The sequence below is a fragment of the Sorex fumeus genome, unplaced genomic scaffold, assembly GCF_029834395.1.
Source record: "Sorex fumeus unplaced genomic scaffold, SorFum_2.1 ptg000081l, whole genome shotgun sequence".
Lineage (NCBI taxonomy): Eukaryota > Metazoa > Chordata > Mammalia > Eulipotyphla > Soricidae > Sorex > Sorex fumeus.
Genome location: NW_026606138.1, coordinates 11520676 through 11546324, shown reverse-complemented (window position 1 = coordinate 11546324; position 25649 = coordinate 11520676). Strand labels below are relative to the sequence as shown.

At 39.1% G+C, this 25649-nt stretch overlaps 1 protein-coding gene across 4 annotated transcripts in view; it reads right to left on the bottom strand.

Moving 5' to 3' along the window:
- Window positions 1-25649, bottom strand: part of VPS13C (vacuolar protein sorting 13 homolog C) — a 201604-nt gene that overhangs the window by 5059 nt on the left and 170896 nt on the right. For 2 of the 4 annotated variants that reach the window (XM_056130834.1, XM_056130835.1), the window contains 10 exons: window positions 25490-25603; window positions 22782-22921; window positions 20825-20906; window positions 19052-19165; window positions 18202-18277; window positions 17483-17646; window positions 15633-15678; window positions 13183-13306; window positions 12669-12783; window positions 7219-7307 (listed from right to left, as the gene is read on the bottom strand). In XM_056130834.1, the coding sequence (XP_055986809.1) occupies window positions 7219-7307; window positions 12669-12783; window positions 13183-13306; window positions 15633-15678; window positions 17483-17646; window positions 18202-18277; window positions 19052-19165; window positions 20825-20906; window positions 22782-22921; window positions 25490-25603 (1064 nt within the window). Of the gene's footprint in view, window positions 1-7218; window positions 7308-11141; window positions 11958-12668; window positions 12784-13182; window positions 13307-15632; window positions 15679-17482; window positions 17647-18201; window positions 18278-19051; window positions 19166-20824; window positions 20907-22781; window positions 22922-25489; window positions 25604-25649 lie in introns of those variants that run through there. The other 2 variants (XM_056130836.1, XM_056130837.1) reach the window with 1 other exon arrangement.

Here is a 25649-nt window from a genome sequence, read left to right as displayed (position 1 = left end):
GTCATGAAATTTGCTTAAAAATCGATAGACATGGAGAGTATGATGCTAAGTGAAATGAGTCAGAAAGAGAGGGACAGACACTGAAGGACTTCACTCATTTGTGGAATATAAAACAACATAAAATGAGGCTGACACCTAAGGATAGTAGATACGCGGGACAGGAAGATTGCTCCATAGCTGGAAGCCTGCCTCATGAGCAAAGGGGAGAAGGTAGCTGGAATAGAGAAGGGATCACTAAGAAAATGATGGCTGGAGGAACTGGTTGCGATGGGAGATGTGTGCTGAAAGTAGTAGATAATGGATCAAACATGAAAACCTCTCAGTGTCTGTACTGCAAACCATAATGCCCAAAAGTAGAGAGAGAATATGGGGAATATTGTCTGCCATGGAGGCAGGGTGAGGGTGGGAAAAGGGGGGGGTATACCGGGGACATTGGTGGTGGGGAATGTGCACTGGTGGAGGGATGGGTGTTTGATCATTGTGTGATTGTAATCCAAACATGAACGCTTGTAACTATCTCACGATGACTCAATACAATTTAAAAAAAAACAAACAAACAACACATTTGGCCTCAGTCAATGGAAATGACCTGATGTCTTATTTTAGAGTAATAGTTCCAGTAGTCAAAGAGAGAGGTAGGAGAGATGATCAGGAGAGCCAGGAGAGAAAGTCCAGAACAGTCAGTTGAGAAAGTGAGACCTTCATCAAGTCAGTTGCAGTGAAAAGGGAAGAGAAACTCTTCTGGGTATATGCAAGGGTGGAGGGATAGACACGGTGACCATGTTCATTTTTGGAGCATGGAGACTGAAACAGAGTGTTGACACAGGCCTTCCCAGCCGACTAACTGCTGACATTCTAGGACCGCCTCCTGCTGTCGAAGGATTCTGTCGTGTTGCATAGGGGAATGTCACCCTCTGGACACCCACAGGGCTTTCCAACCAAGGGCCACTTCCAATGCCCCTATGTCCTCTAGACTCCAGGATGTACATTCTGCTCTCCCTGCCTTTTGGCCCAATCAAGAATCAAAGATAGGGGTAAGAGTTAAAAACAGCTGTCACAAATTATAGTCGCAAATGCAAGACCCCGTTCTGAGACTCTTAACACTCTCCAGTCAGATTATTCTCCTATCACCTTAAAACACCTTCATTCTCTTTCTTCTTTGCAAGAACTCAAATCTCAGCTCTCTTGCTCTCTCATGCTCTCTCCTTCCTTCCTTCCTTCCTTCCTTCCTTCCTTCCTTCCTTCCTTCCTTCCTTCCTTCCTTCCTTCCCTTCTCTCTCACTCTCTCCCTATCTCTCCTTACCTCTCTTTCTCATTTTCATTCTCTGACTACAGAAGCACCTCTTCTTTGATGTCAGGGCATACAAATTCAGTTAAGTAAAGCAAGAAAACAAACAAAACTAAAAAGAATCAACTTCTTTCCCTTAAATCATTACACTGATAATACTTTGCCCTTGCCCCACCCCCCATTCTGGTATAACTATTTCAGTTGCAAACCAGAGTCATCTGTATCCCTTCTTCGGTCACCAATTCCTGGTCCCTAAAGCTATACCTCCCACCCCACCCCTCTTGTATTAATCTTTATTTTGTTTTTAAATATAAGAACTCACCATGTCCAATCTGGAAACTTGCTAAAGTCTTTGCAGTAGAAAGTATTCTAAGAAGGTTCCCAAGACTCCCCCCATCTCTTGGCATGAGACCTGTATAAACCCCAGGACCATGAACATAATACATCTCACCCTGCTGAGTAGCTTTACTATACAGTAACTTGAAGCAGAAAACTCTCTAGGGCTATGGCCTGGCCTTACTGAGGGGTGCTTTGGGTCTCTGTGTCAGAGATGCAGGGCCCTGAAGATGATTTGAGAATGGACAGTGAGCAGCTGCTCAGTGGACTGAGACCAAGGCAGCAGGGACTTTAATTCTGTAACTGCAAGGGACCGAACTCTGCCTGCAGCATTAGTTGAGCTCAAAGTGGATTCTTCCCTAGGATTTCCCAAAGGAAAGCTAACACAGAGTTTTCAGCCTGGTGAGACCTGAGCAGAGAATGCAGCCAAGATGAACCAGACTCCAGACCTGCAGAAACCAATAAATGGGTGTTGTTTTAAGCTGCTAATTTTATGAGACTTTGCTGCAATTAAGAACAAATACAGTCCCTCCTGAATCTTCCTACTTCCATTCTCTTCTTCCTCCAATTCAGCATCTATGCTTTTAGGAGATCATCCTGGGCTACAAACCTCATCATATAACTCATTGTTCACAACCTTCGATGAGTGTGCCCAGTTCAAGCAGCCGAGGGAGAAGCTTCCATACTGACCAAAACAGACTACATTTTCAAAGAATGAGTGATCTTGGGTTGGGGACGCAGTTCAAGCATCAGACCTTGCATGCCTCACATGTGCAAGGAATGCCCTGAGGTTTACTTGCATCCCAGTACCCCCAGATGCAGAGAGATACCTCTATTAAAAAAAATGAACAAAATTTCCCCAGATTAATTATGAGACCCGGGATCTGGATTTTATAGTCTCTGAGTCTTGGCCGCTGATGGGATTACACGGCGCCAGGGGGCCAGGTGGTGGGTGTGACCCCCGCCTGCTGGAATTTGGAGGATCTGGATGGAAGATGCTCGACTCCAATCTGAGTAGGCTTGGAGGTCTCGGCCCCGGAACCCGCGTGGCTTTGTCCCTCTGCCAGTACCTTCATGTGTGCGGAGAGTGGTCTCAGCATGGTGGTGGCTGGTCCTGGAGGTCTTCGGCTGCCGGAGCCCCGGTCGGGGCGGGGAGGAAAGCTCAACCCGCTCCCCTCCAAGGGGTCCCGGCGAGGGACACCCAGGCGCGGGGGCAAAAGACTGCAGTGTTCTCGTCCGGCCAAGACTCAGAGACTATAAAATCCAGATCCGGGAACCGCGCGGCCGCACGACATCTTATCAGAACTTTTTTTTTATGACATCTTATTATCTCATTCCTACTTTGGACAAACTTGCAGGCTATCGAATGTAGCCTGCCCACAGGGCAGAGTCTGGCAAACTCCCCGTGGCCTACCAAATATGTCAAATACCAGTAACAATGATGGGTCTCATTCTCCTAAAGAGCCGTGAATATAATCTCAGGGCTAGGATGAAAGAGACGTTACTGGGGCCTGCTCGAGGCAATCAACGATTAACAGGATGATGAAATGAAAAAATGAAAATTATGAGACCCAAACCTTTGGAAGGATAAAGGATTCTTATAGCTCTAGCTCCAACTCCCATCATTTCCCCACTGACATTTTAAACCCACATCACTGTTCAAAAAGCCACACCATGTCATATGTCTGCTTGCAGTTTGTCCACCTGCATGAATGTAGGGAGGTGGGAAATTTGACCTGCATGTATGGAGGGAGGTGAGGTGCTGACCTGCATGCATGGGGGGAGGTGGAAAAGTTGACCTGCATGTGTGGAAGGAGGTGGGGTGCTGACCTGCAATGTAAGTAGGGAGGTGGGAATGTTGACCTGCATGTATGTAGGAAGGTGGAAATGTTGACCTTTGTATGTGAAGGGAGGTGGGACTGTTGACATTCACATATAAAGGGGGGGGATGGAATGTTGAACTTCATGTATGTAGGAAGGTGGGAATGTTGACCTGAATGTATATAGAGGGGGGTGTGATTGCCTACAGCTTCATGATAAGACTCAGGTAAGGAACACCTTTCCCTAAAAAGCCAGTACTTTCTCTTGTCACTTTGGACATTATCTTCCGGGATTTTCCTTTTCCCTTTAGAGTCTCCATACATGATCTTAGCAACTATCACAATGCAATGCTATTATGGTTACATGCAATCTTGCTTTGGAGTCGGGAAAAGAGAAAAGACATAATGTTCATCTCTCAGTGTCTATCATACATTGATGGAACATTGGAATGAATTTATGATTTTTATAGCAACTCAAACAGATTAAAATAGATTTTTTTAAAGTCTGCTCAGAGGACAACTCCTTAATAGGTATTGCTGAAATCTACTATATGGAGTTAGAACTGAGAAGTGCAAATGTTCCCTAGTAAAATTATGTCTGACGACTCATGTCTCGGAGAGCCCGGCAAGCTACCAAGAGTATCTCGCCCGCACAGCAAAGCCTGGCAAGCTACCTGTGCCGAATTTAATATGCCAAACACAGTAACAACAAAGCCTCACAATGGAGACATTACTGGGCCCGCTCGAGAAAATCGATGAACAACGGGAGGACAGTGACAGTGACAGTGACTCATATCTTGTTTTCAAAAAAAAAATTGGTAAGGAAAAATACTGGGATCAAATTTTATATGAATTATAACATGAAAAATAGTAAGATCTATAAGGATATAAAAAAGCAATAGATTAGAAAACAGATAATGTATTAAATAAATAAAATGTATTAAAATATTCATGCTCACTAGCATTGTAACAAGTTCTAATTAAAACAAAAATTATTTTCTGTATATTAAATTTACAAAAACAAAGCTTAAACAATAATTCCTAGTGTTAGAAAAGATAGGAAAAGGGACATTCATTGTATATTAAAATTTTTCAGAAAATCTATTAAGACACAACTTGGCAATATGTAGGAAGAACCTCAAAAATCTGTACAATAGGGGACTGGAGTGATGGTAAAGTAGGTAGGGCATTTGCCTTGCATGCAACCAACCGGTTTTGTCCTGGCATCACACATATTACCCCACGCACTGTCAGGAGCAAAGAAAATTTGTTGACTCCTAGTCTATAAGCTCAACCTGAGAAATAAAAGTTATCTTATACGAAAGTAATTTCAGAAGAAGTACTATTTCTATGTTATCATTCAAGGTCAACTATCACAAGATAACCACTTTCATTAAAGAAGAGTTCCTACGAGAGCAACACACTGCAGATATGCCTCTGTACCCCCTGCCAGACTGTCTTATCTGGGGCAACCCAGAGGGGGTGAGTCTCCCAACCTGCCCCAACAGAGCCCCAGCAGCTGAAAAGCTTCAGAACTCAATCACCACCATGCTCGTAGCCAATCTCCACAGGCTTGGATAAGCTTTATCCATGAGTGAATCTGCTGAAAAACCCAGGTATGCAGAACTTGTGACTGAAATCTCCAGGCTCGCACAGAGTTGGAAATGTGCAACCTCACCCATCTCCCTGTGTTTCAGGTAACTTGACAGTCACACTCAGGAACTGCATCTGACTCCAGATAAGCTCATTAATGGCCATGATCCAGAGACTCAGAAATAAATCTCTTGGAAGAGAGCTACGCAAGAGCAACAAGCCACAGACATGCCTCTGGACCCCAAAGTCACCATCCAGTTAAAAAAAAAAGTACAAGAACTTCAGCTGCATTCCTGGAGTGACATCTCATACTCTATACCACTGACTTACAAAGAGTAGTATACCACATTTTATGGAGTGTAAAGCAGAAGGCAACCAATCTTGGAAAGAAAGAAAAATACATACACACAATATATTTGTATATATGTATATATATAGATATACACACATTTATATATTAGCAGACAAGCCTCAACCTTAAACAACATGTTAGTAATATCTTATACAAGGCTTAATGGCTCCAGGGTAAAATACAACAATCTTCACATACTTTAAGGAAACTTTTTTGGACTCATGTTTAGCAGATTATTCAGATTCGGTCCTGCTTTCGGGACCGGCTTTGGGGATTGAGGTGGAAACATTTGAAATATGGTAGTGGGAACGTGTAATGATAGTGGAATTGGCGTTGGAATATTAAATCTAATACATTATTGTAAAGAACTTTTAAAAAAATAAATAAAATTTAAAAAGAAGAGTTTCTATAGCCCTAGGAGTATAATTTTACTAACTGCCTCCTGACATACTCTGACAATCACTGGATTAAAAATTCCTATGATTTCTCAATTCACATGAAGAAAATCATGATGTATAACCATACAGTAATGTCTCCATGAAACGCTTCTGTCCAATATAAAGGCATTTTATGAAAATAAAAGCTACACCTATTTTCATTGCCTAATACTGAATTATTTGAAGAGCATAAATAAAACTATATATGAAAAACTGTTAGGGCTGGAGAGACAGCACAGGGGGTAAGGTGCTTGCCTTGCACGCAGCCAGCCCTGATCCCTGGCGCATCAGGAATGACTCCCAAGCACAGAGCCTGCTGTGACCCCCAACCTCTCTGAGCATGACCCCTGAAAACAACAAGATCATTTTAAACAGTGCCTTCCAAGTGGGGCTCGGGGCTCGCTCTTGAGACATTCTGTCTGGAGGGTTTGGCCTGATGGTCAACCTGTTAGAGGGGTTGGCTCAGGGTCCATCTTGCAGAGCAGCTCAGGCCAGCAGTGCTACTGTCCCTGAAGTACCCCAGCAGGGCTGGGGAGACCAGTGCCAGGAACCAACCAAGTATAGCACAGGTAAAAACACTGCAGGCAACCTCCACTGGGCACAGGACAAAGAGCTGTCATTCCTCACCAAGTCTGTAGACTGCGTTTAGATGCTCTGTGAATATTTTTATTTAGAAGTAAATGATCAAATCAGATGACTAGTTAAACAGAAATAAAATGTAGATTAAAACTCTGAAACCTATTATTTGAATTTTCCTACCCCCACCTCCCAGCCCCCATTAGAATAGGCCACGAAGGCAGTAGTTGTAGGCATTACACCTTTTGCCAACTGTAAATACTTTGCCTTAGTTTTTCAAAATACCTAAATAGACCTTTTTAAAGACTTATTCTATAATCATTATTTTGGGAAAATTGATATAGTGTAAATCTCTGGAAAATTAGATCTAAAGTATTTTTTATTTAAATTCTCCATTATTCCCAAAACACAAAAAACACAAAGCAATATATCATCTTTTAGAAAAGGTTTGATAATCACAGTAGAAATCTTAGATTTCTACTAAGAAAAATTGAATATGCAAATCCACCCTTTAAAAGCAGATTTTATAATTCACACATCACAGAGTCACTGATACACTGAAAACCTGCCCTTGGCCGCCATATCTAGGCAGCTGGGTAACTGGAGTCAACCCCTAATGCAATGAATCTCGGTTTCAGCATCTCTAAAAGGAGGTGGTCAGAAAAGCCTCATCTGGCCTATGTAGATCAGTATTTTTCTGATTCTATGGCAATGAACCTTTTATAGACTAATAACAGCTCTCCAAATCCTCTACTTAAGTCTTTAAAACTCTTCTGACCTACGTAAGTCAGTAAGAATGTGATTTGCAGTTATTACCTATTTGTAATCATAAGGACTGTCTTCCTCTGTCCAGCAACAGCACAATGGCATCGATACGTCTCTCCTTCTAGCTTTTTGACATGATTCTGAAAAGAAAATCCGACTCAAGATTTAGACAGTATATACATTCAACTAGTATTTCCAAAAGTGCTTACTAAGCTACTTAATAATAATAAGTTATGATAATAGTGCTAGTTAGGAAACATTACTGAAAGGAAAAACTCAATCCTTACACATCTGACAAGTGAAATCTAGAAAAATATTTAGCATAAGCTTTTATAAATTAACTTCCACTGTGCCTTAAAACACAAATACATGTTTTAAATTATTACTAAATGATTTTCGTGTAAAATGCATTTGATGTTTTTAGATAACAAAATGTTTTTAGGTAACAAAAGATTTAAAATGTCTACCAATAATAATGGTGCATTTTCATTAATGAAAATATAAAATAAACAATTATAAAACTGTGACATTAACATTACAAGTATTCTTAAGCTGGGGTCTCTGGAGAACTTTGGAAGGCATACAAACAATATAAAATATAATATTAATTTCTATTTTATGTGAAAAAATGTGGTACTGCAAAATTTTCAGCTAATATCTTTCATCAGATATTTTTAAAGGGGCCTGTGATCCTTTTTAAAGATTAAAAACCACTGATTTACATAGCAAAAGATACATAGCAAAATTTCAAAGTAACTGACATTTAATGTTTGAATATTTGGTACTATGCAGTGACAATGGGGAAGCAAATATGAAAGTCTCTAAGATCTTAAATAGTATTTATTGCTAAAAACAATTACAAGCATAAAATAATTCAAGTATAAATGGCAGAACATTAAAATACATTCATTTTCTTTTTTAATCCCAAAACTTGACTGGAATTATTTAATGTATACATTAAAACCAATAAAGTAGCTCTTTAAAAATGATTGCTAATGCATCATTACTGACATTAATTATAATGCTTGATAAAAGATCAGATAATATATATGAAAATACAGACCACACATACCTAATAAAAGGACTTTAACATTTTAAAACTAAAACTACAACAATAATGCTATTTAGAAGATGACGTAATCAATGACAATTGCAAGCAGAGAACAATTATTTCAATGCTGAAATGCACATTTTTTAAAGTTACTTGGTTCCGGTAATTCTTCGACCAATATGAAAACCCATGAATAAGAAAAATCAATCTCCACAGGACAGGGAGTTCACCCACAGTACGAGTCTCACAGAGGAGAAGAGTTTCAGTCACTTCTTTCACATTTTGCCTGACTTGATTAGCTAAAATCTTAAACATTTACAACTTAATTTTGGGGGGCCAAACTTGGCAATGCTCAGGGATTGTTCCTGGCTCTGTGCCCAGGGCTCACTTCTGGTGGTGCCCAGGAACCATATGAGGTACCAGGGATGGAACGCAGGTTGGCCCCATGCAAGGCAAGCCCCCTACCTGATGTACTATCATTCCAATCCTTTATGCCTTCATTTCTTTTTTTTTTTTCAAGAGAAAATAGGAATTTTGTTTGCTTGCATTTGGGTCACAGCTAACTGTGCTTAGCACTTATTCCTGGTTCTGTGCTCAAGGATTGCTCTTGGCAAAGCTTACGGAGCAAATGGGGTACCAAGGAGACCACCACAAGGCAAGTGCCTTACATGCCATACTATTTCTCCGGCCTCCAAATGAGAAATTAACATAAAATTTAGTACCTTTATTTTCAGCTTTGAAATTTAAATACATAAAAACATTTAGTTTTGAGATGCAATATACAAGTATGATAGATGGTACCCACTTTCCATCACGTATGCATCTTCGTTAGCATTTAGGCTATTGTGCTTTAAACAACTGAAGTCTTTTAAGATATTATTATTACGATCTCACATTATAAAGTCCTTAAATATTCACTCTATTCTGAGATTTAGATTAAGATATTCATTCACTGATGTCAGCAGCAAAGTAAATTAGTTGATAAAATATTCAACTACCCTTTCCAGAATGCAACTTAAAGAATTTAGTGTTTAGCAAAAAACATTCTAATTTTTCAAGTAAATTTTAACAAAATAACACAAGATATGAAAAAAGAAATGTGTATAATGCATTTATTATGGTTAGTAAATAAGAGAAAAAGCAACTTCACCGTGCAAGAAAAGGGAACGGTCCAACATAATTTAAGGTTACTTCTCAAAAGATGGTAATGCAAGAATTAAGAATAAAGCATTTCTATTATGATGAAAAATGTAGTTTAAAAGCAAATGCAAGTAACAACATTTTTAATAATATATCAACTTAATGTGAGCTAATATGAATATCAAATTAAAACTGGCAAAACATATGTGTGTATATATAAATACGTAGCCTATGTATGTGCGTAAATATATTTGAATGTATATGCAATCTAATTTTCCGAAGAGAACAAAGAATATCAGAAAAGTATATCTTATAAAAATCTAGTATATGATTCCACAACTTCCACAACTAAGTATTCAAAACATAGAGCAATAGTCAGGAGAAAAATAAGATGGGGTAAATAAAAATATTCAGAAATAAATTATTTGAAGTGTACTCATATTTCAAAGTCTAGCAAAACAAAAATTAAGCTCTAGCACTCTTCATTGAGTATTTACACATTTTGCTACATATGCTTAGTCCCTTAAGGACAAAGGCCTTATTTATTTTGCATATCCAACACTGATTACAGCAAGATAAACAAGAGATACAAATTCTAAACATCTTAAATTTCAGTGTATACCCTTGTCGCTTAAGAAAAAGAAATTCACCACTTCCTCTCATTAAAGTACAAACCTTCTAGTTTTTCAGTAACTATAATAATATAAGTTAAAAAAAAGTTGCTCTTAACAAAATAAATCAAGACAAGATGATTATATTTAGCTAAAATAATAAAAAGTGTAAGTCTATGCTTCTGATGTGCAGTTGTGAAAAGGAAATCAAAGGAAAAGTTAGTAACATAGAGAGTTAAAAAATAAAGTCAACGATGAATAAAGAAAAAGATTTTACAAGTTAAATGCTTTCTCAAATGTCTCACTAAAATTGCAATATATCCAGGAAAATTTTAAAAAACTGTTGCTTTTACCTAAGAAGGAAGGGTAATTATTAGTGATGATTTAAGACAGCATCTTGAATTAGTTATTGTGCTTGATTCCCATAGGGAACTCTACACGCGGTGACACTTTTTGCCAACCCTCAATTATCTAGGCACAAGAAAAGTTCGTCAGCTACAAACTGAAGTTGGTCTTTGAATGTTGTTCTTTTGTTTGTTTAAGCATGAAGCATTCAATTTATTTTACTGATACCTATAGTTTTAAGAAACATACAATCTAACTGAGCAACTCTACATGAATGATTTCATGCTCTGCAATGTACAATAACTAAATCTAAGTTTAAATTTTGATTTTGGTTTGGGGAAGAAGCAAGAAAGTTACTAAGTATGACACTGTTATATCTAATTACACATTTCTATCATTTATGTCACAAAGGTCAAAACAATTAAGAAAACTAATTATGGAATACTAATTTCAATTATAGTTCATAATTATTTTTGTACTTATTAAAACAGTAAATTCTCTGAGAATTTAAAAGACAAAAAATTTTAAAATCAAATATCTGTAGATTCAATTACCACAAATTTATGGCATCCAGTAAGGAGATACCATCTTTATTTGATTTTGGGTCCATACCTGGCAGTGCTCAGGGCTTACCCTGGCCCTAGGTTCAGGTGGTACTCAAGGAGCCATATAAAGTGCCAGAAACTGAATCATGACTGGCTGTGCTGAAGATAAGCCCTTTACCCTGGTACTAGCTTTCTGATCAAGGAGAGTCCATTTTTTAAAAGCATCAGTACTGGGCTTGCTCTTCAGATCTGTGTTCTCTTCAAGGGGGAATGTGTATCTCCCTTGCTCGTCTCTGTGTGTCTTTGCTTTTCGCCTCTGGAGAAGCTTGTGTTCTCTCTTGAGTATACACGTCTCCTTTTTCTCCCCTCACATCTTTCTAAATAAGTTTCAATAAAAAGTTATCTTGCTTCACAAAAAATAAAAGTATAAATACTAAAGACTGAGGATGTAATGGCATAGTTATAAGATTATTGCCATTTACCTAGCAACTGGAGTTGAAAAAAAGAGAAAGGAAAATAAGATTAAAGGAAAATATGCTCAAAACTCATTTTCCAGCTCGTACTTTAGATCTAAGGAGATGCCCTTAACTGAAATTGATATTCTATAACATAAGCAAATAGGGTGATTTGTGAAACAGTTATGTACATTATCAGGACTCGCAAACATTACAATACTTGTAGAATGCACATAGTGAACAGAATATTAATTATCATTTTGTCCCAAATTTACCTATAATGCACATGAATTAAGAAAAGATAACATTCTTCAACATGAGAATAAAAGTTTCTGCTTAGGAACTCAATAGTCTTTCACTCACTAAATGGAGAAGAGAATGGATTTGCTCTGTCCTCTAATATATCATATTGCTCTCTTATTCCTACACACTACTACCAGGCATATCCCCATTTTTCTTTACAGTCAAGCCATTTAGGATAAAAAGTTAAAGAAGGGATAAGAACTGTAAAGAAAACTTCATCAAAATGGATTTTCAATCTAAATAAATCAAAGACAGTCAATTAATACCACAGTTTGTTTTGATTACAAAGGATGAAATCAAGTAGTATAGGAAACATTTACTCCTGTATTTCCAGTTCTTGCTGTGTAGGCAGAAAAAGAAAGAAAATAAAGTTAGAAGCATGCAGAAAGACAAATTGGAATCACATACAATAAAAACTGAAGACTAAGAACAATGAGAAGTCATTTATATTAAAGTCAAAGTATAAAACAGTATATTTACTTGGGGCCAAAGCTCATTATGGGAGAACTGTAATCTATAAGCACATATTATATAAATCCAGTAAAGTCAAACCTAAAAATAAAAGCAAATAAATAAATAAATAAAAAACCTCTAAACAGTTTTTAAGCCTTAAAAAGATTATAAGCATCCATAATCTTTTTTTCTCTCTTCCATCTTCAGTATACCTGAATAAATCTAGATAATCTAAATGAATTCATTTGGTTGGGAGAGAAGGAAGCCATAAAATGTCAGTGTTTAGCTACAAATCAGGAAACCAAAGTGAACAATGTTAATTAAATGAGCAACTAACAAATAGGGAAAGGGAAAAAAATGTATGTGGTTTCTTCTAACACTCTTTCTGCACACACACATAAAGGTTTGTTCCTGTGCAGAAAACAAATGCCCAGTTATTCCTATGTAACAAATTCCTGTTCTACAAATCATGTTCCCTGTAGTCCTAAAAGAAGGTCATGAACTAGGAACTTAAATTAAAACTTCACCCATGAAATTCTCGTTCTAGAAATTTTTAAAATAATATTTCACTTGGAGTTACAAAGAAGAGGATTCAGACCTCAAATAAGTCATAGCCCTCCGATTCCTGCCGGTCGTAGGGACGAATGATGCCATCCTCACGGATCAGGCGAGGCGGACGGAGGCTTGACACTTCCTCAGTGGATTCTGCTGCCCTGGAAAAGGTTTAAAGAGGATGAGAGCAGGTGTGAGATGATGTCAAAACACCACAAATGTGTATAGTAAATAAGCGACTCGTCCATATTTTCTTAGTAATTGACAAAAGCAGTCAGAAAAATTCTATATAACTTGCACTAGCTGAGTATTAAAGCCCAGATTCCAAACTCCTGCCTTTTCTTACAGATCGTCTACTCTGAATACATGCTTTTCTGCAAAGCTCCTAGGCTCTAGCAGTCTGCTAAAACACTTGTTGAATAAAAGGGAAACTGAGCCATGAAAACTGTTGTTTGAGCCCTTTCTGGTGCACCCCAGCTGAGAGCGCATTCTGCCTGTGACCTACTCAGGTGGCCCCAGTCAGCAGACACTCATAACCCGCACACAGCATCCTCACTCACCTCTGAATCCCCTGGAAGGTGCTGCTGGCCATATCTATGATGCCGCCGGTCGGGCGTGCCACGGCGCCCACCAGTCCCTTCCCGATCCCTTTAAAGAATCCTGCAGCTCCTTCCTTTTTGGCACCTTTATAAAAGCAAAAACAATGCATGCATAGAGATATTTTAAGATAAGCAAGACTGGGTTCGCGCTTCAAGGCCAGGCTCTCCCTTGAACACGGATCTCGCTTGCTTGGCTCTATATCTCGTTGGCCTGCAGCTTTTTCCACTCTGAGGTGCTCTATTCTCTTTTGAACATGTATTCCCTTCCTTCTCCTCCACTCACATCTTTTAAAGTAAGTTTTGTTCAATTAAAAACTATCTTGCTTCACTGAAAATATAAAATCAAATAAGCAAGTTTAAGTGCAACAAAGGTTTGCACCAAACACTGAACCCTCTAGCCCAGGAAGCTTCTAGAATGTGACTTTTTAAAGAAGATAAACTTATCCATGACCTGCATACAAAGGAACAGTGGCCATAATGCATGGTGAAACTGCAAACCCTGGCCCCACTTCCAGACCTGTGGAGACTCTAGGATACGGCACCACAGCCTGTGGCTTAACAAGGCCGGTTGGCAACCACAAGATGTGCTAAGTTTACAACAACTGATACAGCAGTTCAGCCAGTACCTGTGACTACTGGGTCTAAGGACTGAACAGACAATCATCCTTTTCTAGATATTAGAGGAAGATTTATGCAGACTACATGTTTATGTATATTCAAAAACACACATATAGAAGTAGAATACGCTGGAGTTATAGCACAGCGATAGGGCGTCTGCCTTGCACGCAGCCAATACGGTCAACCCGAGTTCAATTCCTCTGCCCCTCTCAGAGAGCCCAGCAAGCTACCAAGAGTATCTCGCCCGCATGGCAAAGCCTGGCAAGCTCACTGTGACGTATTCGATATGCCAAACACAGTAACAAGTGTCACAATGGAGACGTTACTGGGCCTGCTCGAGCAAATAGATGAACAATGGGAGGACCGTGACCATGATAGAAATAGAATTAATATATTTTATCATAGTCTAATATATACCTTTTAAAAATATAACTCACATTCTATATGTCATCCACATGCCTATTAAACTGTACAGAACAAACCATAAGCATACTGACTTCGACAACAACCACATTGAAAATTTCTTTTTGTATCATCTCAAGAGAAAAAATCCCACCCACAGCCATTAGATATCAGCTCCCATTTCCCTGACCTATCAGCGATGATTCTCTGTGCCTCTGCGTTCATGCTCCCCACTTCCCTGCTATGAAGTCCGTGAGCTACCCTCCATCTTCATGAAAATCCTGGGTAGTTCCTACAAACACAATCAGGCAGGTACGCAGTATTTTGTGTCTGTCTTTTTTCACTTAGCAAATGCTTTCAGGGTTCATCCATACTTGTTTCAGTCCTTGTTTTATTCCTGTTGTTGGACGCAATCCACACACAGTATATGAATAGGCCATATTTGCCTATATGCATTCGTTATGGAGATTTGGTTTGCTATTATTTTCTATCATGCCATTACCTTTTTGCTATTACTAGCTATCATGACTGATATTATTGATGGACATTTATATCCAGGTCTTTGAGTGAACATATGTTTTCAGTTCTCAAGAAGTGAGGCTGCTGATATACACATCAACTCAGTGGTTCTATAAAATTTCCAGCACCATTTGTTGATACGATTATTCTTTGTTTATAGAATTATCTGGGCACCATTATCCAGGATCAACTGACTCCTAAACTGGGGCTTATCTTTATAAAATCAGTTCGAAGCCATGGATGGAATATCTGTACGCTAGTACCATACTCTTGAAGTTATGCAGTAATGGTTTTATAGCAAGTTTTTAAATTAAATAATGCAAATCTTCCAGCACTGTACTTTTAAAAATTATTCTGGCACTTGGAGTGTTTGAATTCCACATGTATTTAGAATCAGCTTGTCAGTTTCTGCAGAGAAATCCACTGGAATTTTGATAGGGATGTCAGGAAATAAAATAAACCAATATTTTAATAGGATAAAAATATTCATTTTATTATGTCTTGAGTTCTCTTTTCAGAGGGGTCTCCTACAGGCCTGCAAGTGAATCAAGGGCCTGAGGATGCAGTGCTGCAGGCCTTGGTGTGCTCAGAGGGCTAAGGACGATTTCCTTTTAAAATGAATCCACTGCTCCTGAGGGCCCAAAGGAATCTATTTTTCTGTAAAAACAGCACTGGAAGGCTGAATCATAGTCTGTTACTTTATCTTTCTACTTTGGAAAAAAAGCCCATTCATTAAGCAATTAAAGACTATCAATATAAGAACATTAAAGCCAGTAATTCAATCTAACAGCGAGCAGCAATCACATCTTACTACATTCACCATGCATCAACTATTCGACTCTACACAGAAGAACAGGGACATTCTCACCCACCTTCCACGGGCTTTGTTATTATTCCAGTCACTCCACCAACAACCCCCTGAAAGAGAAACCGGTCATTAAGGCAAGCCTGACCTGAATGGGAGATGTTGCATTTTAAACCAACCACTAGAGGTCTCCACAGACATACCAGAAATAGTCTTTAGATCAAGACTTTCTGCTGCTGTTTTTGTTTTGGTTTATTTTTTAAAATTTGGCTTCTGGGCCATACCCACCAGTACTCAGGGCTTACTCCTGGCTCTGTGCTCAGGGATCACTCTTAGCGGGGCTCAGGAGACCATATATAGTGTCAGGGATCAAATCCGGGTTGGCCATGTGCAAAGCAAGCACCCTACCCACTGTACTAATGCTCGGCCCAGGAGGACTTTTTGTGAATATGGACTTAAGAGCAAGCATTATAATTTTAAGAATATATAAGTATTTTAAATGAAAACCTCTTGCAGAAGTAAGGTTTTATAATAGGAAAAACCCTGTAAAACAGTGATGATGTTAAATTTGGCTGTGGCATCAGTCATATAAACATGGAGAGCAGATCCTATCTCTTGAAGTCTCAGTTTCTCCATCAGCAAAACGAGTGAACAGAGCCAAATAAATAAAAGTCTAATGATCGTTTTTAATGCAGTGGAACTGAGAATACTGAAAATGAAAGCTCCCTGGAGGAAGGCAGAATCTCAGAGATTGCCGGATGCTCTCCTTCTCCTGGGGCATGCAGGGAGCCAAGGTACAGACCCTGTCAAATGATAAACTCTGCGGACTTGGGCTGTGGACAGAACTCCAGATCAGGAGAGCAGGTGGTCGAGAGCATGACCCTGGGGTGGGGTGTGTGTGTGGGGGGGGGGGGGGTCTTGGACACATTGGTGGTGAGGAGAGATGGAACTGTGTGCCCGAGACCATAAATGTCAGCACTGCTGTAAACACACTGCCAACTATAAACATGCCTGTCATGGTGGCGGGCTGGGAGGCAAGGAGGCAGTGAAGGACACGTGGGAATGCAGGTAGAGGGTAATTGACTCTGGTGGTAGGATGGTTCTAGAACACTCTATGCCTAAAATTCAACTGTCAAGAATGTTGTAAACCATGGTTCTTTAATTAAATTTTTAAAGTGTTTAATTCAAAAGAAATAAAAAAAAGAAAACTAAATACATTTAGAAGTCATGATTATTGTAACATTAAAACTTTTGTTAATTTAAAAACTAACAAATAACAGCAGAGGAGAAAACACTCAACATTATAAATCACCAGCACAAACTCAACAACTACAATTTCTTGAAATTATTTCCAGAATTATCAAGGACAAGTAATGGCAATTATCAATTATCATTATCAAGTTATGACAGGAACTAAAGTGACCTGCAGTGTATATAAACACAAAGAGAATTGGAGGACGCACACATAGCACTGGGGACAGGCGAGGGGTGCCCAATAATGGCTCCTGTCCTTAGTGAAGGAGTGTAAGTTCTTAGGATCATTTATAAGAAAAATGTTGACATAACGTTTGTGTAATTAAACAGTATTTGTAAACTTCCGGTACCGTTGCTAAAGTGCTTCAAGTCGATGGCATTCCACTTCTTATGGACTGAACACTAGAACTTCTCTACTCTCTTGCTCCCTCCCAGACTGGTCCCTGCCTGCCGTCATTACTGCTTCCACCCTAGCCAAGTGTTGACGCAGTCTGGAATTTGGGGGGTTAAGTCTGGTGGTGATTAACCAGGAAAGGGACAAAGGCCAAAACTCCCCGCTGGCCCCTAGGACTACTCTGACAGACCAAGTGTTTCTAGCAGAGTCCGGTCAGCCGCCAACGACCACCAGAGTGGCTGCGGGTGCTGGAGACTCAAGATACTCACGCGCAGGAGGCCCTTCCCTCCTCTGGCCAGGCTGTCTCCGAAATCCTTAGGCTGCCGACCCATCTCTTCTCTTCTCTTTTGCTGATATTCCTTGTCCATTGTAATTGCTGCCAGTCCTTTCCCGACAGAACCAGTGATGCGAGACACAACTCCCGCGGCGCCCCCTGCAGAAGCACAGAGACTCAGCACAGGGTTCAGTGTGTAGCACCATAGTACACAGCATGCCAGTGATGCAGGGGCTGGCTCACGTGAAAAGACACAGACCTTTACATCCATGGGGAAGAAAAGAAACTCTTTAAAATATACGGTCACATCACGAAACAGACAGACAAAACTTCTAAGCAGTCAATGTTAAATTCTTTTCCATTTGGGAACAAGGAAACACATCTTTCAAAAAGGGGCTGTGAGAAGTAATTCATCTTTTATTATATACAATCATTAATTTCTCACCAATGACATGCTCTATAGAACTTTACTATCTATAGTATATCTGCAATTCATATGGACATGTACACAATGTAACTGTGTATACTCTGCATGTATGTATACTTGCATGCACATTGCTTTACCATCTGTATTGTGTGTGAATACTTATGTGCACGCACACAGCTTTACTGTTTATACTATATGTGTACGAAAAAGTACTTGCATGCACACAACTTTGTACTGTGTGTGTGAATATATATACACATGCACACACACAAATATCCGACACTTACCTACAGTGTGTCCAAAAAGACTTCTTACTCCAATCACTAATCCCTCAGCAAATTCTTCAGGGCCCTGAACAGCACCCTGGACAAAAAGAGGTTTTTCTGTTTGTTTGTTTAAAACTGAACACTCTTAAGACTTTTACTCTAGTACTTGAGGGTTTCCATGAAGAAACACATTCAGTTAGGGCCCAGAGATGCTCCAGAGACAGCCTCCACCCTCTGACCAGCACTGATGGAGCAAGAACTTGCGCACTTGAAGATCATTTTGTTCTCGGGGCTTTCAGATGATTGGCGGCCCCTTCGGATAACAAATGCTGGACAGAAGCTGATCTCCAATTCCAAACCCATCAATCACAGCCTACAGCCTCCCAGCCGCAAGGGCCTTCCTGTTTCTGAGCAACCAGACCACTTGCAGGACGGACCATCCACATGGTTTGGCTCTTACCCTCCCCGCTACTGTCTCCCCTTCTAAAATGCTTACTGCTTTGGACTTACGGATCCTTTCAATGGTGGTTGTAGGAAAGCTTGAATACGAAACAAAACCAGCTTTTCATGTCCCTCCCATAGTGATCTTAAAATGGTCTTGATCTACCCAGTTCTCTTCCTCCAAACTACATTAAACCCTGGGAATATGGGGCATGTTTTATTGCCCAGACACCAGACCTACACAGTTCTAAAACATTGTATATTCTATATTCTATATTCTCTTAAATACTTTAAATAAAATTATAAAAATGATGCTGTGAGATCTGAACATAACTCAGTTTCCAAATAAACTAAACTGAAATTATTTGTCCTCTTCTATGGGAAAGCCTATCCATTTCCCTAGACCTACACGTAAATCAAAGAGCAGTACCTGGAAGGGTTCATAGAACAAAGCTTCGACACCTTCAGACAGACCTCTGATTAATCCAAATGGGTTTCCGAGCACATCTAAGCCCAACACAAGGACATACATCTGTTTCAAGAACTAAAGGAAAAGAGAACATTACTTTGACAAACTGCCACGAGAATTGTCATGATGCAGTAGGAAAGAGGGTCTAGAGAGATTGCATTGGGCTGTTTCAGGAAAACTACAGAATAATCACCACTATGCCCATTAATCAAACTTTCTATGCTTGGTATGGGTCCAGTGTTTAACATGGGGTTTTCATGTAGGACAGAACTAGATCAGTCTGTGATAGCGTTGCATAAAGGCAAAATGACAGAACAGCTCAGACTGTCATTATGGAACGCAATCATGCGGTGTCACTCCTCGTCATTTAATTTCTACAGACCACAGTCTTCTCATCTATAGAAGTGGGAGGTTTATCACACTGACCTTGTATAGCTGAGTATGCATATTAAGTGAATATAAATCAGAATTGTTAGCCATTTTTATTATTATGAACATAAAATTATACTAGATAAGGAATAATTAAGAATAAAAAAGAAATGAAAACATATCTTCATTTTTACATGTAACACCCATAATGTGTATACATTCCTTGGAGAAAATGGTCTTTGATCAGAGAAAGAAAGGTTCATGGTACTGTGAGATAGAATCATGCTGAAGCCACCTGTGGCCTCTGGGTACACAACTCAGACCACAGAGGAACTGAGGCACCAAGACAGGGTTGGCTTAGAATCCTTACCACAATTCTACCAGACCATGCTTAGAAGCCAGAGTCATGGTCACGGTCCTCCCGTTGTTCATCGATTTGCTCGAGTGGACCCAGTAATGTCTCCATCATGAGACTTGTTGTTACTGTGTTTGGCATATTGAATATGTCACGGGTAGCTTGCCAGACTTTGCCATGTGGGTGAGATACTCTCGGTAGCTTGCCGGGCTCTCCGAGAGTGGTGGAGGAATTGAACCCAGCTGGGCCAGGCCGGCTGCGCAGAAAGCAAATGCCCTACCACTGTGCTATCGCTCCAGCCCAGAAGCTGGAGTAAATGAGGAAATCAAAGGGTCAGGCCTCCTAAACCACACAGAAGGATAAAGGCAGTGAAGACCAGGCTTAAACAGCCAGCACACTCGTGCCACTCCACCCATCCCAGCAACAGCTCCCCTACAAGGAGGATCAGTAAAGCAAGAGTAGTTTAGGTTTAGTGTGTGTTGTAACAAGCAAGATGAAGTAAACTACTTTGTTCCCACTAAGGAGGCAAGCTTGGGGAGGGGTGGGATACTAGGAACACTAGGATACTAGGTGGTGGGATTGGTGCTCAAATAGGGAACATCTGAAAAAAAACTGTATTTTGAGCAATTTGGTAAATCATAAGGTTTAAATAAAGTTTAAAAAGGGTCCAGATAGTATAGCTCATAGGGGGCTTGCTTTGTACATGATCAGCTTGGGCTTGACACCTAACATCCCATACGGTACACTGAGTACCACCAGGAGTAATTCCTGAGTACAGAGCCAGGAGTAACCCCAGAGCACGCCGAGTGTGCTCCCCCCCCCCAAAAAAAAACACTTTAAAATGGGTGAAATGGGGGAGAAGACCTAAGAAACAAATGGTTCACTGAAGAACACCAGCAATTGGGGAGATTGTGAATCAGGGCAGCTACATAGCACACAGTACAGTCACAAATATTTTGTTTGGTGATTTATGAGATATTTTTTGATGAACAACTAGAATAGGAAATTACCTGTTCGCTGTAATGTCTTACAACACTCCACAGTAGCTGATCTCTATTGTAAAACTGATAGCGAATTTCATAATAAGCAAGTCTGGGAGGACAAATGAAGATTCAAATGATACTAAGATTATATTCTGAAAAACAGAAACTTAAAACTTTATAAAAACGTATCAATCACTGCTAATTCTCTCACCATTACACTGCGTATCTACCACATATATTTTGGTCTTACTGTGGCAACAAATTACAAAACTAGTGCATTCTCATAAAGTCTTTAAAAATATATTCAAAAAGACAATTTTTTGGTTTCAAGGCCAAAATGAGCTGGGGAGACAGTATAAGGATCAGGGCTCACACAGGGATGCCACTGGCTGTAGGTCCGAGGGTGCCTACACTGGACACTGGATCCTAGCACCTCAGGCCCTGCCACTGATCTAGCCAGTGCCATGTTCAAGCCCCCTGGGAGGGGCCCCTTAGGCCCGCTGATCTCCACTTGGGAGGCCCCAAATAAACAGGCACATAGTCAATTACAATCCTACCACATACTGGTGAAATTTTTAGCTTTCTTCTTCTCTTCATTTGTCAATTTAAATTCTCTTTTATGTGTAAGGTAAAGGTAAAGGTAAAGGCCCTCCCGTTGATCGTCGATTTGCTCGAGTGGGCCCAGTAACGTCTCCATTGGAGACTTTGTTGTTACTGTGTCTGGCATATCGAATACTCTCGGTAGCTTGCCGGGCTCTCCGAGAGGGGAGGAGGAATCGAACTCGGGTCCGCTGTGCTATCGCTCCAGCCCCTTTTATGTGTAATTTTTAAATATTTCACATGCGTTTTTGTTTGGGGGGCCACACCGGAGGCCCTGGCTTACTCCTGGCTCTGTGCTCAGGGCTCACTCCAGGGGACCATATGTGGTATAAGGGACTGAATCCATGTTGGCTGAGTGCAAGGCAAGTGTCTCAGCACCTGTACTATTTCTCTGGCCCTGCATTTTCACACTTCACATTGTGGACTGGAATTTCTCTCAGTTACCAAAATTCTAGGAACTACTTTTAATGAATGAGTGTTATCCATTAACACAAACATGTCATGACAAGCAATTCTTCTACTCTCAAATTTTGGCATAATATTTAACATTGTGGTGTTTACCTTGATTATAACATTTAGCTGCATGTTGGTTTTTAGAAGAAATTCCCCAAAGAATTATTACCAAGTGAAAGACTAAAATTAATTTGGGGGATGTCAATCCAAAACATAATCTTGAAATGCAACAGAGTATTTGACTAATTATCTATAGGAATCAGATACAGATTCAAGTATGTCGATTCCTTCCCAGTCATACAAATAGTAAAAAAAAAAAAGTGCCCATTTCTTAAGCCCACCACTCCTTGGTATTAAAAACATATTGCTTATATTTTTAATTCTTTGATAATTTTCTTTAACTGACATAATGTCATTGACAAAAAATAGATATTTCAAATACTACTGATAACTAAATACAAATTATTTTACTGACCTTTGTCAACTATGACATTGGGTTTTCTTATAAATGCTCACTATTAAGACAATTTATCCCATCATACTGGTTATTTCATTTCCCTAGATTTTAAAAAATTATTTTCAATGACTGTGTTGTAGACTACTTAATTTTACATAGTCAAATCTATTTCAATATACCATTGAACTTTTTCATTAGCTTTTAAACTAAGACTTTCTTTATTCAGAGATTTGATGCAAATCAGATATTTTTGCTTAGTCTATCACTTTGTCTTATTTACCCCTTCAGCTGCCAGGAAAATTAGTGGTAAGATGAAAATGAGTTAAATATACATATTTAAAGAGCTTCATTAGAAAGTTTCCTTCAGGTTCAAATAGCAAGATTATCTCTGTTCGAAGCTAACATTCTCCTACAAATAAGGAGAATAGACAGAAAAATAACCTTGGTTCAAGTCTCCCAGTAAGTGATTCTTACTTGAATATAAGGTCATCCACATCTGTAAGAGTCGCACCTATACTTTTCAATAGCAAGTTGATGGAATGAATTGCAATCATTTCTTCTTTCTCTTTGTCTGACTCTTCACCTCCAGAACCCAAAGAAAGACTCAAATGCAACTGAAAGAAAAAAAGAATGCTCAATATATGAAAGTGAAAAACAAACAAAAATGCACATTAAGAACAATTTTCCAAATACAAGCAAATGTTGTATCTTTAGCTATGGTCCTAAACAAAAATAAGCATTGGATGGAGGGAAAGGGTTCCTCATCCTCTTCTGATGGGAATGTCGACCGGTTCAACCTCATTGGAAAACCTCATATGGATACTTCTCAAAAAACTAAATATTACCGCATATAACTCAGCAATCCCATTCCTTGGCATCTACCCCAAGGGCGCCAAACACCATTTAGTAAAGACATTTGTACCCCTGTGTTCATTACAGCACTAGTCACGATAGCCAAAATCTGGAACCAAGACAAGTGTCCAAGATCAGATGACTGGATAAAGAAACAGTGGTGTATATGCACTTTGAGATACTACTAGGATATTAAAAAAAGACAAAATCACTTGATTTTCTGCTATAGAGTATAATGCAAAGTGAAGCTAGTCAGAAGGAGAGGGACAGATACATGATCTGTCTCTGATACAAAATAATCTCCCGCATATGTGGGCTATGAAGTACATAGTTAAAGTCTAAAATAAAAGATCAAAGGTAACAGAACCTGAAAATTAATCTACAGAACTAAGTTTACCAGTGGGGGCAGGGGGGTTGGATGAAAGGAGACCTTGGGACATTTGTGGAGGTAAGAGGATACTCTGGTTAGAGGGTTTGGTATTGCAACACTGCACACATGGAACTCTATCATGAATTGTATTGTAAATCAGCGTATCAATACAATGGAATGCAGGGGGTTGGTGATGGGAGGCTATTATTTGTTACTCTATGGAAGATGAAGGCCAGTTCACTCAGATCTTATTCTCCTACTTTTAAAAATAAAATACAAAGTAGTCTGTTCCAAAAATAGAGTTATATCTTTAACCAAAGTGTATAAATATAATTGTGTTCATATGAAGGGTTTCAAAGCATTTTACACGAACAGCATGATCACTTCAGGGGGGAATAAAAAACACACTGGTACAAAGTGTCCTAAGCTGAAATACTGGGTAATTATTTTTATCCAATTAAGATAACTTATGGCAACAATTAACAGTAAATGACTGTGTTCTAATCATACAGTCATAACAATTATGACAATTAACAAGTTGCTAAATAAAACTTGCAAAGAGTCAGAAGGATCGTAACATCCACCTCCTCTCAGCTCAGTACTTCAACATGACACTTTCACATTCCCATCCAACAGCTGCTCCTTTGAGCTGTGCCATACGTGCAGTAGTGCCAGAAGGACTCAAGCAAAGATACTTCAGGGTACATCAGTAAAACAGATGCCTCTCCCCTCTCACACTGCCACTTGAGCATTTCACCTAACTCTTTCAGAGCTCAACCAGTTGACTTGGGATAAAGCCAAAAAAAAAAAAAAAACCCTGTAAGTTTCTATGTTGACTTGTCCATCTGCAGAGCCAAAGACTTGGGATCCAGATAGGTTAAGTTTAGGTCAGGATCCAGCCTTGCCCTGGGGTAAAGCCGCCATAGAGTAAGAAACTAGCTGTGGCTCATGATTTTCATTATTCAACTACATGGCACAATTCCCCATGTGCCAAAATATATGAAGAGGTAATAACAGTCTTTAATATTCCACTAGATTATAAACTCCACAATATAATTTTATATCTCCCACAACAACTCTGGTATAAGGATTTAGTTAATATTTGTTGAAAGTAGGGTTCAATCTCACAAATGATTTTTATTTGATGAAAAATAAACTGTCTACAATCCACAGAACAATACTCATTTCAAACCTAACAACTATGAATATGCATGATACCATCAATTTAAAATAATTCAATTTTATAAATCTATTCATTTAGCTGAATGTATTGGTGTCTGCAATTGAAAATAAAGTACTATAAACAGTTTCTGAGAATGTAAAGGATCATCAATATTTTAAAGAGTTACTTAATTATAAATCTGGCCCATTACACAAGTTTAGAATGCTATGGTTGATAGCACTTGTGAATTTACTAAGCAGTCACCTTCCCCTATAAAAGCTAAAAAGAACCACAAAACGATGGGAGGAAATGGGTTCATAAAGTACAAAATCAGGCAAATGAAAGGTATTCAATTTTCCACTCCCTTAGTTACAATCAAATTTTGGAAGGGTGAAAAACACCACATCGACAGTATAATACCTACTTCAGCATTTTCGCAGGCTGGCTGGGGCAGCCATTATAGTTTTCTGTTCAGACAGTGATAGTAGTTACAAAGTGCAACCAAAACATTAAATGTGGGTTAGCACTTCTTCGCTTAATTAAGAAATGCTTTTGTCAGCTTCTTCTTTGAATAAAGGGGTTATTAATTCAAGACTAGAGCACATGCTCTGGTGGTTTCACTGTGAGAATTATCACTGTACATATGTCACAGAGAACTGCCTTAATTATTTCAATTAATCAAACAAAATTCCTGCCAACTATATGATGCAACAAATTAAAAACCTACATTTGTACGTGGACAATTTAAAAGTTCTACAACAATTTTGCATCATTTCTAAACTGCTCATCAGGACAAACCTTGACAGGAGAAATATGGAAATGTTCAAAGAAACTAAGAATTGACATATCAGTCATCGATGTTTCCATTAATTCTGTGTTTAGAGCATCAATATCTTGCTGGATTAACTTTGTCTGAAAAAGATTAAATTAAAAATTTCTATTTTAATTTTTCTCTATA